Genomic DNA, 14,399 nt, shown 5'->3' with positions numbered 1-14,399 from the left:
TGAAAGAAGAATAAAAAGAGCCAGGAATACTTGGCAATAAATTGAATCTGAGAGATTTTGGTTATGAATTAGATGTGAAGTGTGAGAAAAAGTGGTCAAGAACAATACGAGGTTTTTAGCCCAGGAAACAAAGGATGGAGGTACCATGCATTATACCACCATGGAATGGGAAGCTGCCAGGTGGAAGACTGCAAGAGAAGTGTTTCTCAGGAAAAATCCAGAAGTTTTCTTTTGTATATCAAGAGTATAAGTGGAGAAACAAAGCAGGCTGTTGGATATATGGGTCTAACGTTTGTGGAAGATTTGGTCTATGCTTAATATTTATGCAAAAATAATGCCTATTTTTATTGATTGATTCACTATTTCAATAACAAAAACAAGTATCAGTCAACTGATACTTTTACAAAATTGGAAATATTAAACAAGGCCTTGCTTTCTAAATATATATTTGAAAATGTTATCTTTGCTCTGCTTCAAACAACTGTGTACTTGACTTAACCATTGTTGAGAACAGGGGATGTTTAGACTCATTTCCCAAATATGTAAAATAATTCAGATTGTATTTCATTTGAAATAGAATCCCAAAACTTATTGGTAAATTGTTTATTACACTAATTTATTTTTCTTTATTTCCATAGTCTGTCACTGTGTCAGAGGGAAATTATATTGGTCCTAAAGGATTTGCTCTTTAAATGACCATGTAGGTCACTACCCCAAAACTTACTCAGTTGGTGGCAAATTTATTATTTAATGATTTGTCCTCTGTTTTTCTGGGGGCTGTATTTAAAATCATTGGTCTATAATTGCTACCCTTTATGTACATGCATACACGTATATTTTACTTATAATCTTTATACACATTTTTCATTCAAATATTCAAAAAGAACTGTTATTTAAAGACCCTATCATAGCATAAAGCCATTCCTCAAGTATTTTAAAGACCATTTGTACAATGAGATTTTGAAAAATAATCTAAAGGGTTTGTAGTTGACATTTAGAAAACTAGTACCTCAGAAGGTATAATTGGATGATAAGGGATTTTTAAGGCTTCATACATTTTGAATGACCTTATGCTTAAAACATCCTTGATATAGTTGCAATGCCCATATATTTCTTTCCATTCTGTCTCTACTTTGAGACTTTGTTGAGTTGATTATCTCCAGTAGTGTTTTCTATGTATTTAGAGGACTCAGACACAGGTATAGGTGTGAGGAGAAAAGAATGTGGTAAAAAATAACATGATTTGATATCAAGATTGAAAATTCATGGTGGGGTAAGGTAAGTATTTACAGAGTTGAAGTAAGTAGGACACTGAAGAAAAAATAATGAAGGGCAGGATAGATCATTTCTACATATGTTTCAAAAATGCTTTAAAAAATGACTAGGTTCTTTCATGTTGTTTTAATAACTTTCTTACTATTTGTATTAGTGAATTATCTTGAAGAATACTTATACTCTAGCATACCCAGGTTATTAACCCTCCAAATATTGATGCAACGTGGTCCTAATATGTATATTGAAACCTTTTATGGTGTGTTTGTGTGTATTTTTTTTTTTTCTTTCTGTCTTATCCATAGAAAATGATACCATCTACTGGACAGACATGGGCTTCAATAAAATTAGTCGAGCTAAAAGAGATCAGACTTGGAAAGAAGATATCATTACCAATGGCTTGGGAAGAGTGGAAGGGATAGCTGTTGACTGGATTGCTGGTATAACTCATGACTTTTTCTTTTTTTGTTTCACACCTATTTTAAGGGCTCAATCTGCTTCATAAAAATTCTGTTTCTGACTCATAACAATTTTTTTTTTTTTTTTAATTCTAGCTACAGGGGTAAATAGTCTTGTTGCTTTTGATTTTGTTCTTTCTTATGCTTCTGAACCTTTGGATAAGTGTTTTTATACAGAAACAGATTAGGTAGTGTTAAGTTGGCCCAAATCTCCTGAGAATTCCATGAGGCACGTAAACAGAAGTGTTAGTTATATTGCCTGAAGTCTATAGAAAGTTCAAATAGATTCGTTTTCCAAGTGAGAGAAGTTTAACTTATTTTTAATATAATGTGTCACTCTGTGGTTTAAAATACAGATGTGTGAAATTTAGGAAGTATTTCATATTAGTTTATTTACAGCTTTCCGCTTAGGAAAGGCACTCATTAAAAAAGAATATAGGATATAAATCACTTCTTAAGAGTTATATGAATGCTCAGAAAGTTAATTTTAACCATACCTAGTAAATAATTTTCTTTCTCACACCTATATTATAAGCACATCTCTATTTTTCCTAGGTAACATATATTGGACAGATCATGGTTTCAACTTAATTGAAGTTGCAAGACTCAATGGCTCTTTCCGTTATGTAGTTATTTCCCAAGGCTTGGATCAACCAAGATCAATAGCTGTGCACCCAGAGAAAGGGTAATTTTAAGATTTTCGTATATCTTTGAGTTTTAAGTGAGTTTTCTTAAGTTTTATTTTTTAAATCCAGACATTCTTATTAATATTTATTTTTAGTTGTAATGTTCAAATCAAAACTCAAAAATATCTAAGCAGAAGAAAATGTTTATTTTCACTTGTTCATATATATTTTGGTACAGATTTGATAGGGTTAAAATATTATGCAATTCTTTAATGTGTGTATAAATCCAAAAGAGTACACCAACATGTATCTAGAGTCTCAATTTAAAGTTCTGTTTTAGAACCATTTACATAATAGGTACTGAATTATTTCCTGAGTAAATGAAATAACCATTTGTTAGCCAACCTCATTCTTTAATATTTCTAAAGCTCCAATTTCTATTTATACCTATGATTGCCAAATCAACATACTCATCCCAAGCTTTGTTTTGTTTTGTTTTTTGTGGTTTTTTTTTGCTTTGATTTCCAGATAAATATGTCTGTCTTTTTGGCATTTCCGTTTTCCCATTTGGATGTTTTATGGTCACCCAAACTTTACATATCAAAAATTGAAATGAATTCAATCTTCCAAGAATCTTTAAAGATTTTTTTTTCCTTCTAAATATCATCAGTCCATGACTCTCCATCTTCATAGCCTCCCCTCTAATTAAATCTGTTCTTATCTTACACATTTGCCACTGCAGAAACTTCCCATTGATCTCCTAACTTCACCAAAGGCTAGAGTTGATTTTTTTGTCTTTTAACATAAATCTACTTCAAAACGTTCAAGGGATTCCCATTGACTTTTGTGTAATGTCCAGAATTTGTGTCACAATCCTTCTTAACAAAGCCCTATATAAACACTTAGTCTCAAACTCCTGCTACTCTCTCCATGCTATCTCAATCAATCTCTTTTGCACTTCTTAGTTTTTCAGATATGTTCATATTTCCTATACTCTCCACTCCCAGCCTTTGAACAACTTCTTCCCTTTACCTGCAATGTTCTCCTTCCTACTTTCACCTTGCTAAATTGTATGTATCCTTCCTTGGCTTTTGAAGTAGATTTAGATTGTTCTGTTATATCACACCAAAGCACCCAGTGCTTTCATTTTTATAAATTCTGCATATTATTATATGCTTATTTATTTAAATTTATGTGCATAATAGCACTATTTTTCACTGGATTGGATAATGTCTCTATTTTTCACTATAACTCTATGAGAGAAGAGCCATGTGTGTTTGGTTTATTTCTCTATCCCTACAATTTAGTACACTAGCTGGTAAACAGTTGCTGACTAATAACTGTTTTTCTTAAAAAAACAATATAGAAGTAGTTCATATAAATCCTTATATTGCTCTCCACTACTGTGTTCCTTACATTGCTGGTATGACTTGACTTAGACTTTTTATTTGTTTTGTTTTTAACAGTAGACAGTTTATGATTGAATTGAACTCCTGCCTTTTGGAGTGGAGAAAATGTTGGTCACCCAACGGCGTGTTAGACAAATCAGTGTAAGGAACATGGATTTAGAATAAAGTTAATCTATGTGAAACATCAAGTCAAGTCTTATGGAAATCTATAACCCTTCTTATTTATTATATGTTATATGTGCTTTTTGTAATGTTATCACTTGCTTCACTTTCTTGTCAAATGCTGTAAAATTACATCATAATATTAGGACAGTACAAAGGAAACAAACAAGTTTAATATAGGAGAGAGAAATGAAGCTAACACATTTGCCACATTGAGCTAAAAGAAAGATTAAAACATCAAAATGAAAACAGCATCATTGGTTAGGAATGTTCTCGGATGCAAATAACATAACATTTAACTAGAGTTTGTTAAGTCTATAGGAGTTTGTTGTTGTTGTTGTTGTTATTATTATTATTTTCCCTACTTTTTTTTAACTACCATCTTCCCGAGTTATATTTCATTTTACACTTGATGTTATGGTTGCATGCTTGACATAGGATCAGGGAGTATGTTTATACTTAAAGAAGAGAGGAATAGGACAAAACACACTTTCGTTGCTAAGCTATATTGTATTATCCGCGAAGAGAAAGGTCTTAGTGTTAATCCTTTTGTTTTTCTTTAACCAGACATGGGTTGTATGCCCAACCTTAGGTCAGTCAAGAGCCAAAGGGAAGAGATTATCTTGACATATTTAGACAAGTTCTGTTTCATCACCTAGACTGTAGTAAGGTCCCAGTCAAACAGTATACACTGGATATCTGAACAAACTCAATTTTTATTATTAGGGAAGAACTTGAGGGTGAATTTCAGAGAGACAATATGAGGAAGAAGAAACCAACTCTCTTAATTGTTCTATTTTAGCAGTCATAGCCATTCACTTTTCTTTCTTAGTTATTTTTATCTTTGATGTATTAATATTAGAGTTTCCCCAGGGTTCAGTCTTTGGTATTTTTCTCTTCTTGATTTGGTGGTCTTATCCCACCTAAATGTTAAGGTTTCTGAAACGTATACACACAAACCAGACCTCACTCTTGAATTCTAGGCTTTTTTATTTTCAATTGCATATTCAACATTTTCATTTAGAGATCTGTGGCAGATTTTAATACCCCAAGTAATTGCAACAATATCTGATATTTCACATGCTCTTCTTACAATGCGACATTGACTCTTTTCCAAATGGAGAAGTGGAATACCTTTCATATGAGGTCTGACAATTATGTTCACAAACTCATCCTAGAAAAAGTGCTACATACCTCATTGCTGAATATCACTATGGTTGCCTTTGAAGTATTCCCGTTTGGAAGCTATGCACTGATGCCAGTGCCTAGTCCACCCTTCAAAGTAGTTTTGGAACTCTTTCTGGAAAGGCCATCGAGCTGTCGTTGTATTACCCTGATGTCCTGAATGTCATCAAAATGTCTTCTTTCAATATTTCCTTTATCTTCAGGTAAAGAAAGAAGTAATTGGTGGCCAGATCATGTGAGTAGGGAGGGTGTTCCAATGAAGTTATTTGTTTACTGTCTAAAAACTCCCTCACAGACAGTGGCGTGTGAGCTGGTGCATTGTCGTGATGCAAGAGCCATGAATTGTTGGTGAAAAGTTTAGGTCGTCTAACTTTTTCACGTAGCCTTTTCAGTACTTCCAAATATAATAGTAAACTTGGTTAACTGTCTAGTTGGTACAAATTCATAATGAATAATCTGTCTGATACCAAAAAAGGTTACCAATATCATTTTGACTCTTAATTTGGACTGACAGAACTTTTTCGGTCTTGGAGAATTGGCTGACTTCCATTGTTCACTGTGACGCTTTGTTTTAGGGTCATATTTAGGGTCACACCTATGTTTCATCACCAGTGATAACATGGCCCAAAACATCGTCTTGCCTCTCCAAAAAGTCTTGGCAAACTTTGAGTCTCCTTTGATTTTCATCAGTCCTCTTTTTTGTACACACCTTTCTCATGCCAAGATTTTCAGTTAAAATTTTCCTGTTTCACTATCGATGTTTACTTGGTTTGGTATGCTTCTCACAATCAGCCGACAATTTTGAGGCATAATTTAACAACTTTTTGCAATGTTTTCATCCGTTCTGCTCGTTACTGGCTGCCCTGACCTCTCTTCATCAGTGATGCATTCTCTCCCCTCAAAAGAACCTTAAATCCATTTGTACACTGCCATTTTCTTCATGGCATTATCCCCATAATCTTGGACTAACATGTCCCTGATTTCACTTCCACTTTTGCCAGGTTTAACAAGAAATTTAATGTTTGTTCATTGCTGTGATTCAAGCTCAGATATTCTCGTGATGACACTGAATAACACGTAATAACAGTAATGAAGGCCCCTCAGCAAGACACCGCCACACATTGACTGGAACACAGCCGAGAGACACTGATATACTAAGGTTATGAAACCTTACTGAGCTGTTTGTACAGTGTGGCCAATGTAAGTGCATGGTGGCAAGTTCGTGAACTTAATTGTCAGACGTCGTACACTTGAATTTGGTTGGGCCCATGACTATTATGGAAGTGATACTATGTGACTTCTAAGGCTATATCATAAAAGAAGATAAAACTTCTACCAGGTTCTCTTGGGATGCTCCTAGAAGTCAGCCACTCTGCTGTGAGTAAGCCACGCAGCCTTGCAGAGGCCACATGTACTTGTTCTAAACAGCAACACTTAGCTAAGCTTCGAGCTGATAACCAGCACCAACTGCTAGACATGTTGAGTGAGTGAGCCTTGAAATGATTCCAGTCCCCGGCCGTATGTCACCCTAGCCTTCTTGTCACCACAGTTGACCTGAAGAAGATATGAATTTATTCAGAGCTCTGATGAAATTGCAAATTCATAAGCAAATAAATTAGTGTTATTTTAAGCCTCTAAATTTGGAGTGGTTTGTTCTGGAGCAATAGGTAACTAGAAAGAGATCCATCAGAAATATTAACAGGTCCAAAACTGAACTGAATCTTTTTATTTTCTATAATTATGACTTCTCCATTGGCTAAGGTCAGTTCTGTTATTTCAGTTGCTTAGGCTAAAACACTTGGCATCATCTGTGGTGTCTTTTGTACATACCGCATAGCCAGTATACCAGGAATTGTGTTACATTTGGCTTCAAAATGCATTCATCTTCTGCCAACTTATTACCATTTTTATTGCTTCCACACTAGCCTGGGTTGTCTCTCTTGCCAACATTTCTGGATTATAGGGTAGCATCTTCTACCCTTATAGTTCTGCAGTCTGTTCTTCCTGTAGTGGCCTAATAATTATTTTGGAATGTAATTAGTTCAAAATTTACTAGTGGGTCTCTTTTCACTCTGTTTAAAAGCTCAACACAAACCTAGAGTGGTTATTATTTTCTGCATTTAACACATAAGGAAACTGAATAAGCAATTTTTACTATATTACTGTCTTCAAGTTGGTATGTGGGAGAGTTAGGTTTTGCTAAACTCCAAAGATTATGCTACATTATGTGTGTATGTACATGTGTTTTACATTTCACATATATACATATATAATGTTAAACATTACAGAAATTAATAATAAAAAATATCAAGCATATATGAAAACACTTTTAACAGTTTCAGGGTAAAATAATGAAAATTTAAAGGGTAGAACTATAAGTAGAGGCAGAATAAACAATAATGAGAAAAATATGGAGAAAAATTAGGAGAGAAGGTTTATAAAAACATTTTGAGTTGAGTCTGACTTACCCCTGTATAGCCTCTTGCCTACCACTGAGTGCCCGTGGATGCATGCCAACACATCTTGAGATGGAGGAAGGTTGTAATTTTGTTTAATTCCAAGAGTAAGACACATGACTCAATTAAATATATCCATACACAACAGTAAACTTGAAAAAAATAAAATAAAATCCTTTTCCAATGTAGCAATATTTTAAAAATCTTTTAAAATTATAATTTATAACCAAGCAATAAATTCCTATAACCTCAATGGAAATAATTTGATCGATTGCTGGACTGCGAATAATTATTCTAGTGGTAGGACCAAGTATAATTTGAATGCTATAATATCCCATACATACACAGAAAATGGGTTTGTTTCTAATGAAGGATTTCTTTCCTTCATATATGTAGTAAGTCTGACACTTCATTTGTATTGTAGAGAACCATTGTGCCTGGACTATTATAGATTCATTTAGTTCAATTTAATAGTCCTTTTGCTGCTACTTGTCAATCTAGTAGTTTCCTTTTTCATTATTTTATTTTTTTTTAGCTTTAATTAGTTTCAGGTGTACAAAGCAATGTAATAGTTAGACATTTATACCCCTCACAAAGTGATAAGCCCCCCCAATCTACTACCCCTCTGACATTATATGTAGCTATTACACTTCCATTGACTATATTCCCTATGCTGTACTCCACATCCAATAAATATATAGTGTGTGTACACACACACACACACACACACACACACACACACACACACAGAGGGTGCCATAAAAATGTATGTACAGTTTAAGAAAGAAAAAAAAAACTGTATTAAAATTGCAATACTCAATATATACTGATAACAAAAGATGAATAGAAGTCATGTGTATACATTTTTTATTACATATATATATATATATATATATATATATATATATATATATATGTATTTAATTACAGTTGACATTCAGTATTATCCAACTTCAGCTTCAGGTGTATTATGCAGTGGTCAAGCATCTACACAGTCAATGAAGTGGGCTCCCTAATAAGACAGGTGTCATCTGACACCCTACAAAATCTTTACATATTGATTATTTTTCCCCAAACTGTATTTCATGCCCCCATGACTATATTGTGACTACTAATTTGTACTTTCTGATCCCTTTACCTTCTCCCCCACCCCCAGCTCTTTTTTCTTTTCTTATTGAAACCTAGTGTACACCCTGAAGTTGTTATTCCAAATTGTCTTTTCCTTAAGTATTTTTTATATCTGTACAGCCATCTTAGCATATAACTATACGTACCACTCCCTGTGATGATTAAGAACATCAGGCAAAGGAACCCACATATAATTCACTTTTTGTCAGTTTATTCAATGAACATTTGGTGAATACTAATACTATGTCAGTACATCTTCTTTTCCTCCTCATCCTTTCACTCAGTACCTTTTGACAAAACAGGAGTACTTACTATGTGAAAGACACTGGTGGGCACTGTGGAGTATGAATAAGTAGAAACAAGATATTGCTGTTGTTCACAATGAGTTTTCTATTTAAACTTCCAGTTTAAAAAAAAGTACAAAATTTCAGTTAAAGAATAGTATCGTCTTTTAAAGTAAAACTCACTTTCAGGCATAAAAAGACTAGATCAGTATAACTTAAGCTTAAATATCATATCTAAATCTCATGGTAAAGTACTAATTTCCATAAGACCATTATACAATTATATTGAATTTTAAGGGAAAAGAGATAGGATATAATTAGAGTAGGATGTAAAAGTGAGGGTAGCAGCAGCAATGGATGTGATTAATAAAGGCTTCGTGGAGGGGACTTGAAGAAGAAATGTTTCTGAGATGGCATAAGAAATGTTTCTGAGATGGCATATGAAGAAGAAATAGAATAATAATAATAATAAAAAAAAAAATGCCAAGCAAAGGCCATTGACAAGAGTATAAGTACACGACATGCATGTAGGGAAGAGTAGGTAATGTAGCTGGAAGATAACATGGGGCCATAAAATAGGCAATAAGGTCTGCCATATTTTAAAGACATCCCCATGATGAAACCTTCTCCAGTTTACTAAGTGAAATCTAAACCAGTCTTGGACATTCTCTCCTAAGCCTACCTCCTTGCCCCAAATAACCCACTTAAGCAGAGATCAGAAGTGTGATGAGAGTTTATTGACATTGTAATATGCTTTAAATTAGGAAATTCTTTGCATTTTTTCCCCTTAAATCATCCTAGGGAGGGTGTTATGGAGTGTGTGTATGTATGTGTGTGAGGGGTTCTTTCTCTTCCCTCAAGACAAGTAATGGAGAAAACTAGAAGCAAATAGGTAAGTGGAAGACTAAAATAAATAGGAAAGCACAGCACAAGGGAAAAAAGGAAAAAAAAAGTGTTACTCTCTCACTGCAACTCTTTAGGCCAGAAGCAGTCAGGTCGAAATTGGAGAGCAGGAAGAACATTTTAAAATAAATATTAGATTTAAGTTTAGATTTAGAAAATTAATCTTAATAATATTATTCTGTTCTTTTAACTAAAATTGTCTTGGAAGTCATGGGTTTCTCCTGAGATAGCAAATTCTGAAGAGATATTGAGTAGAGCGTAAATGGAATCAGGAACTGGATAAATACAAAGTCACTTCCTACTTATTCCAGCAGAATCCAACACTGCAATAAAGCATAGTAGTGGAAGAGATTATCCAGGTGAGAGTACAGAAAAAAGAAGTCAAGGGCAAAAATCAAGAATAAGTTGATTAAGAGAAAAAAAATCAACAATAAGAGACAGAGAGAGCCATTTCAAGTGTTCAGAAAATTTACTGTATACTAGAAGTCAAGGGAAGGTAGTTTTAGGAAGAAGAATGGGTCAACAATAAAGATATTAGGAAGGATAAAAGCTGAGAACAGAACATGCAATTGATGATTAGGATGCTACTGTTTTTATCAATTTCAGGAGATATGGGCAGAAGCCAAATATAAAGAATTAATAAATGAAAGATAGAACGTGGAGCTAGTATATTTAGATTACAGTGACAGAAACTTGGGGAAGGGAGGGAAAGAGGGAAAAATAGAAGGTATGTTGAGGAGATAGTAGGGTATCGAGGAAGTTTTTCTTAATATGAGATTCAGGGGGTACTGCACACATTCATATGCAGAGGGGAAGAAACTGGCATAGAGGAAGAGGGAGAAAATGCACATAAAGAGGAGACAAATTCCAGGAAGTGTAGGAGGAAAATTTCCAGTAAGAAGCAATAGGATGGAACAGGAATAATACCCGGCAGAAAGCAGCTAGACAAGATTTGCATCTTACGCATATTTTTCAGAATAGAGACCTGAACCCAGTGTTTCTTCACTGAACTTTTGAAACAGGTTTTCAGCTTTTGTTCTTTCAAAAAATTTCTAAAAGTGTTCATAGCCAAATTCAACATTTTTTTTTTCATTTTTACTCCATTTGCCTACTTGACATTTTTTCCATTGATTACCACTCAATAATTTATTTTCTCTGTTAACTTCTCTAACTCTGAGTTTTCTTCTCTCTGACCTCCTTCATACATTTCCCCTAAGCATTTTATATTTCCTCTGAACATCTTTCTTCTTATTTAAGGTTCTAATTTCCATTCTCTCTCTTGCTATATTTATCTTTTAAACTTATTTTCATGTTTTATTTATTTATTTTTTAATCATTGCATTGCATTTCTTTCCTAACCATGGCATCTCTTTTTATGTTATCATAGTTCTTTTGTCCTGACAAGATTGAAAGAGTTTCCGTAGTTTGTCATCACCATCATCTATTTCCATCTGTCACTAAATCCTGTCATATTTTCTCTCCAGATGTCTCTTTAGATTTTAAATTTCTCTCCACTGTAACTATAAGCTCAGCACTGAATCAGCTGGATGATCTCAGTATATATTTTTGATTTCTTAATTATTTGTCCCTGAAACAAGATTTGCATTTCATCCCACAAAACAAGAAATCTTTGACATATGTAGCAATATCTTAACTATTATTTACCTTTATACCCTCACTGTTTCTTAAAAAAAAAAACATTTCTTAAGGGTTAAATAAGTCATATGAATAGATATATTTTTAGGACTCATAGTTAAGAATTGATGCACCTTTAAAAATATTAAGTTTATTTTTATAAAAAGCTTTAGTTAAGAATGAATACACCTTTAAAAATATTAAGTTTATTTTTAGAAAATGTTTATTGCTGTTTAGAAATATTAGTGATATGTTTTTCCCTTTAGATTGTCCACATGTCTACTGACTTGATTTTGGTTGGAGTAAAAAGTCTTTAAAATGGTCAGTCTATATGTTATTCAAACATTGATTCCCCAGTAATATTACATAGATATTTAATTGTCACAATTCATATCATAGGAATAAGGTGACTATTTCAATATTCTGTTTAAAGTTAAAACATGGCAGGTGGTATTGCCAAGGGAAAAGGTGAACCATATGGAGTAAATTAACTCAATCCAAGATATAGACAGATGTGCCTTGAAAAGTGGACATGAATCCTATTTTGAACAATGGAAACTTGAAGTCTTTTAAAAATGTAGTCAAATGGAAAAAAGAAAAGGTGTATGAACTTAGTTCAGTTTGAAACATTAGTTTCTTTCCTCCATTGACTTTTGGAGGAATATGGGTACTGATACATAATATTAAGATCCAATTATGGTCAAGTAACTTGGGAATACCACAATTATGCTCCAGATTATAGCTACCTCTCTCTCTCCATGTTTTTGAGTGAGGTATATAAACAAACTATAAAGACAAATAAGAAAATTGTCACACTGTTTTTCATTAGGAATTTTCTCAAAAATTCTGCAGGCACCCTTCTTTAAAAGCTAGTTAGGTCCTACTCATCTAGTCTTTTCCAATATGCCCCATTCTTATTCCTTAACCTCTATACATGAATCTTCAATCCTATCTCTCCTTCTAAAACCTGGGAAGAGGATTAGAAGTGATCAAGCTGCCATGGGCTACTCTATAATTGTAGCTGTGTGGCTGGTGGAAGAGAAAGTTCAGAAAGATCATGTACCTCCCACTGCGAGAGACATCTCTTGGCCCAGACCGCCAAAGCCATATTGAATGAAAACCAGATATAGCCACACACAAATGTAAGACCTTTTCTTAAGTTCTCAAGAGATCTGACCAATAAAGAGACAGTAAAAGGGTAAAACAGAAGTTTGAAAGATTTCTCTCTTTATTTGCCTTTAGGAATTTATTTCAATTCCAGTTTTTTTCAATGTAGAATATCAGGGATACGTTGGATAAAACTGATATACAACATATGTTGAAGATCATGAAACGTATTAAAATTTTCTGTATCATATTTGAAAAATTCTACATAAGGTTAGGAGCTCTAGGAGTGAGACTCTAAGAATCTAGGTGCTAAATATTTCATAGGAAAATTCATAAATTATAGGGAAACAAAATATTATATGTTGAAGTTACCCAAAAAATGAATAAAAGATGCACCATTCATTCAATAAAACCATTATAAATATGTAAATATCAAACTAATATCATATATGTACATGCACATGTTTGTATTAAAATGAGAGCATGGGCAATGAGGCAGGGCACAGATACATAAAAGATAAAGAATTAAGTATAATATAGGGTGCTATCCCTATGTGCTATGGGATTACGGGTGCCAAATACATTTTTCTTTGTGAAGAATTTTCTTCTGTACTTCTCCAGTGTTGGCTGAGCAACACTATTATATGTGTGTGTGTGTGTGTGTGTGTGTGTGTGTGTGTGTGTATATATATATATATATATATATATATATATATATATATAATACTTGTTATATATATACAAGTAATATATATATTATATTATATATTATATATTATAATTGTTTTATATATTTACTCAATATTGCAAAGTAGTGAATCAAGAAGGAATCTAATGTAAAAATTAAAAAGAAACATGCATAGAATGGGATCTGTAAAACAAACAATAGCTTGAAAATATTTTTTAAGCAGAAACGGCAAGAGAGAACAACTCAGATCACTTGTATCTTTATTTCGGCCCAAAAGAAACATTCATTTCCGAAGTTGTTTATAGGAATGACAACTTCTGTCACCACGGCACTTCAACATTTTGTGTTGAAGCCCCTACTTTCACGACTTATAGAGACTTATGACTCACAAGTTAAACCATGTCTGTTAGCATTGTTCTCAGGTGATTACTTACCCATTTGCCTCTGCCATTAACAGTGTGCTTCAGGAGGGTCACTAAGACCAGTTTATTTTATATCATCAGCACCGAGAACATAATAGATACCTAATATTTGTTGAATGAATGCATGATTGCAGTGAAATAATATATTTGGGAATCATCCACCGAAGTACTGACAAAAATAAATTTGAATAGTAGTGTTTAGGTTATACTGTCTTTATTCTCTCTTCCTTTTAGCAGAGTGTTCTGCTATTTGTAGTGGAGTTCTTTTTATATTATAAGAGCCTCTGTGCAATAGTAGCACATCCAGTACTTGGAAAGTGATTTGGGATTGGCATGCAATACTTTCTCAAAACAAAACTGCACGTAAATGAAGAAAAATGAAATGCGATGAAGCCCTCACAGGAATGGAGAAGTTTCTACATTATACCATATGTCTCATAGGAGATGAAGGATTCCACTCATGTATTGTGAAACATATTCAAACTTTTACAATATTATTTTGCTTGTGCCCTGACAATGGAGACACTAACATGTTGGTCTACAAGGAATTCAGTTAGTATGAGTTTTAAGTGATTCCAGTGAAATTGCTAAGACATTGAAAATCACCAGCAGTTTTTGTCAAATAAAAGCTCATGCTCACATAAGTCTAGCTGCTTTTGCTAAT

The 14,399-nt window shown here is 33.4% G+C and overlaps 1 protein-coding gene across 4 annotated transcripts in view; it reads left to right on the top strand.

Annotated features, from left to right (window-relative positions):
- Positions 1-14,399, top strand: part of LRP1B (LDL receptor related protein 1B) — a 1,805,568-nt gene that overhangs the window by 1,347,396 nt on the left and 443,773 nt on the right. For all 4 annotated transcript variants that reach the window (XR_012497488.2, XM_074335779.2, XM_074335774.2 and 1 more), the window contains exons 36-37: positions 1,578-1,712; positions 2,286-2,415. Coding sequence is in view for 3 of the 4 variants with exons in the window: in XM_074335779.2 (XP_074191880.2) it covers positions 1,578-1,712; positions 2,286-2,415 (265 nt within the window). In the remaining variant the exon portion in view is untranslated. The remainder of the gene's footprint in view (positions 1-1,577; positions 1,713-2,285; positions 2,416-14,399) is intronic.

This window comes from Rhinolophus sinicus, chromosome 17, assembly GCF_057876585.1.
Source record: "Rhinolophus sinicus isolate RSI-liver-muscle chromosome 17, RSI-T2T, whole genome shotgun sequence".
NCBI classification, from domain to species: Eukaryota; Metazoa; Chordata; class Mammalia; order Chiroptera; family Rhinolophidae; genus Rhinolophus; species Rhinolophus sinicus.
The sequence above is the reverse complement of the archived record's forward strand: the minus strand, read 5'-3'. Positions and strand labels throughout refer to the sequence as shown.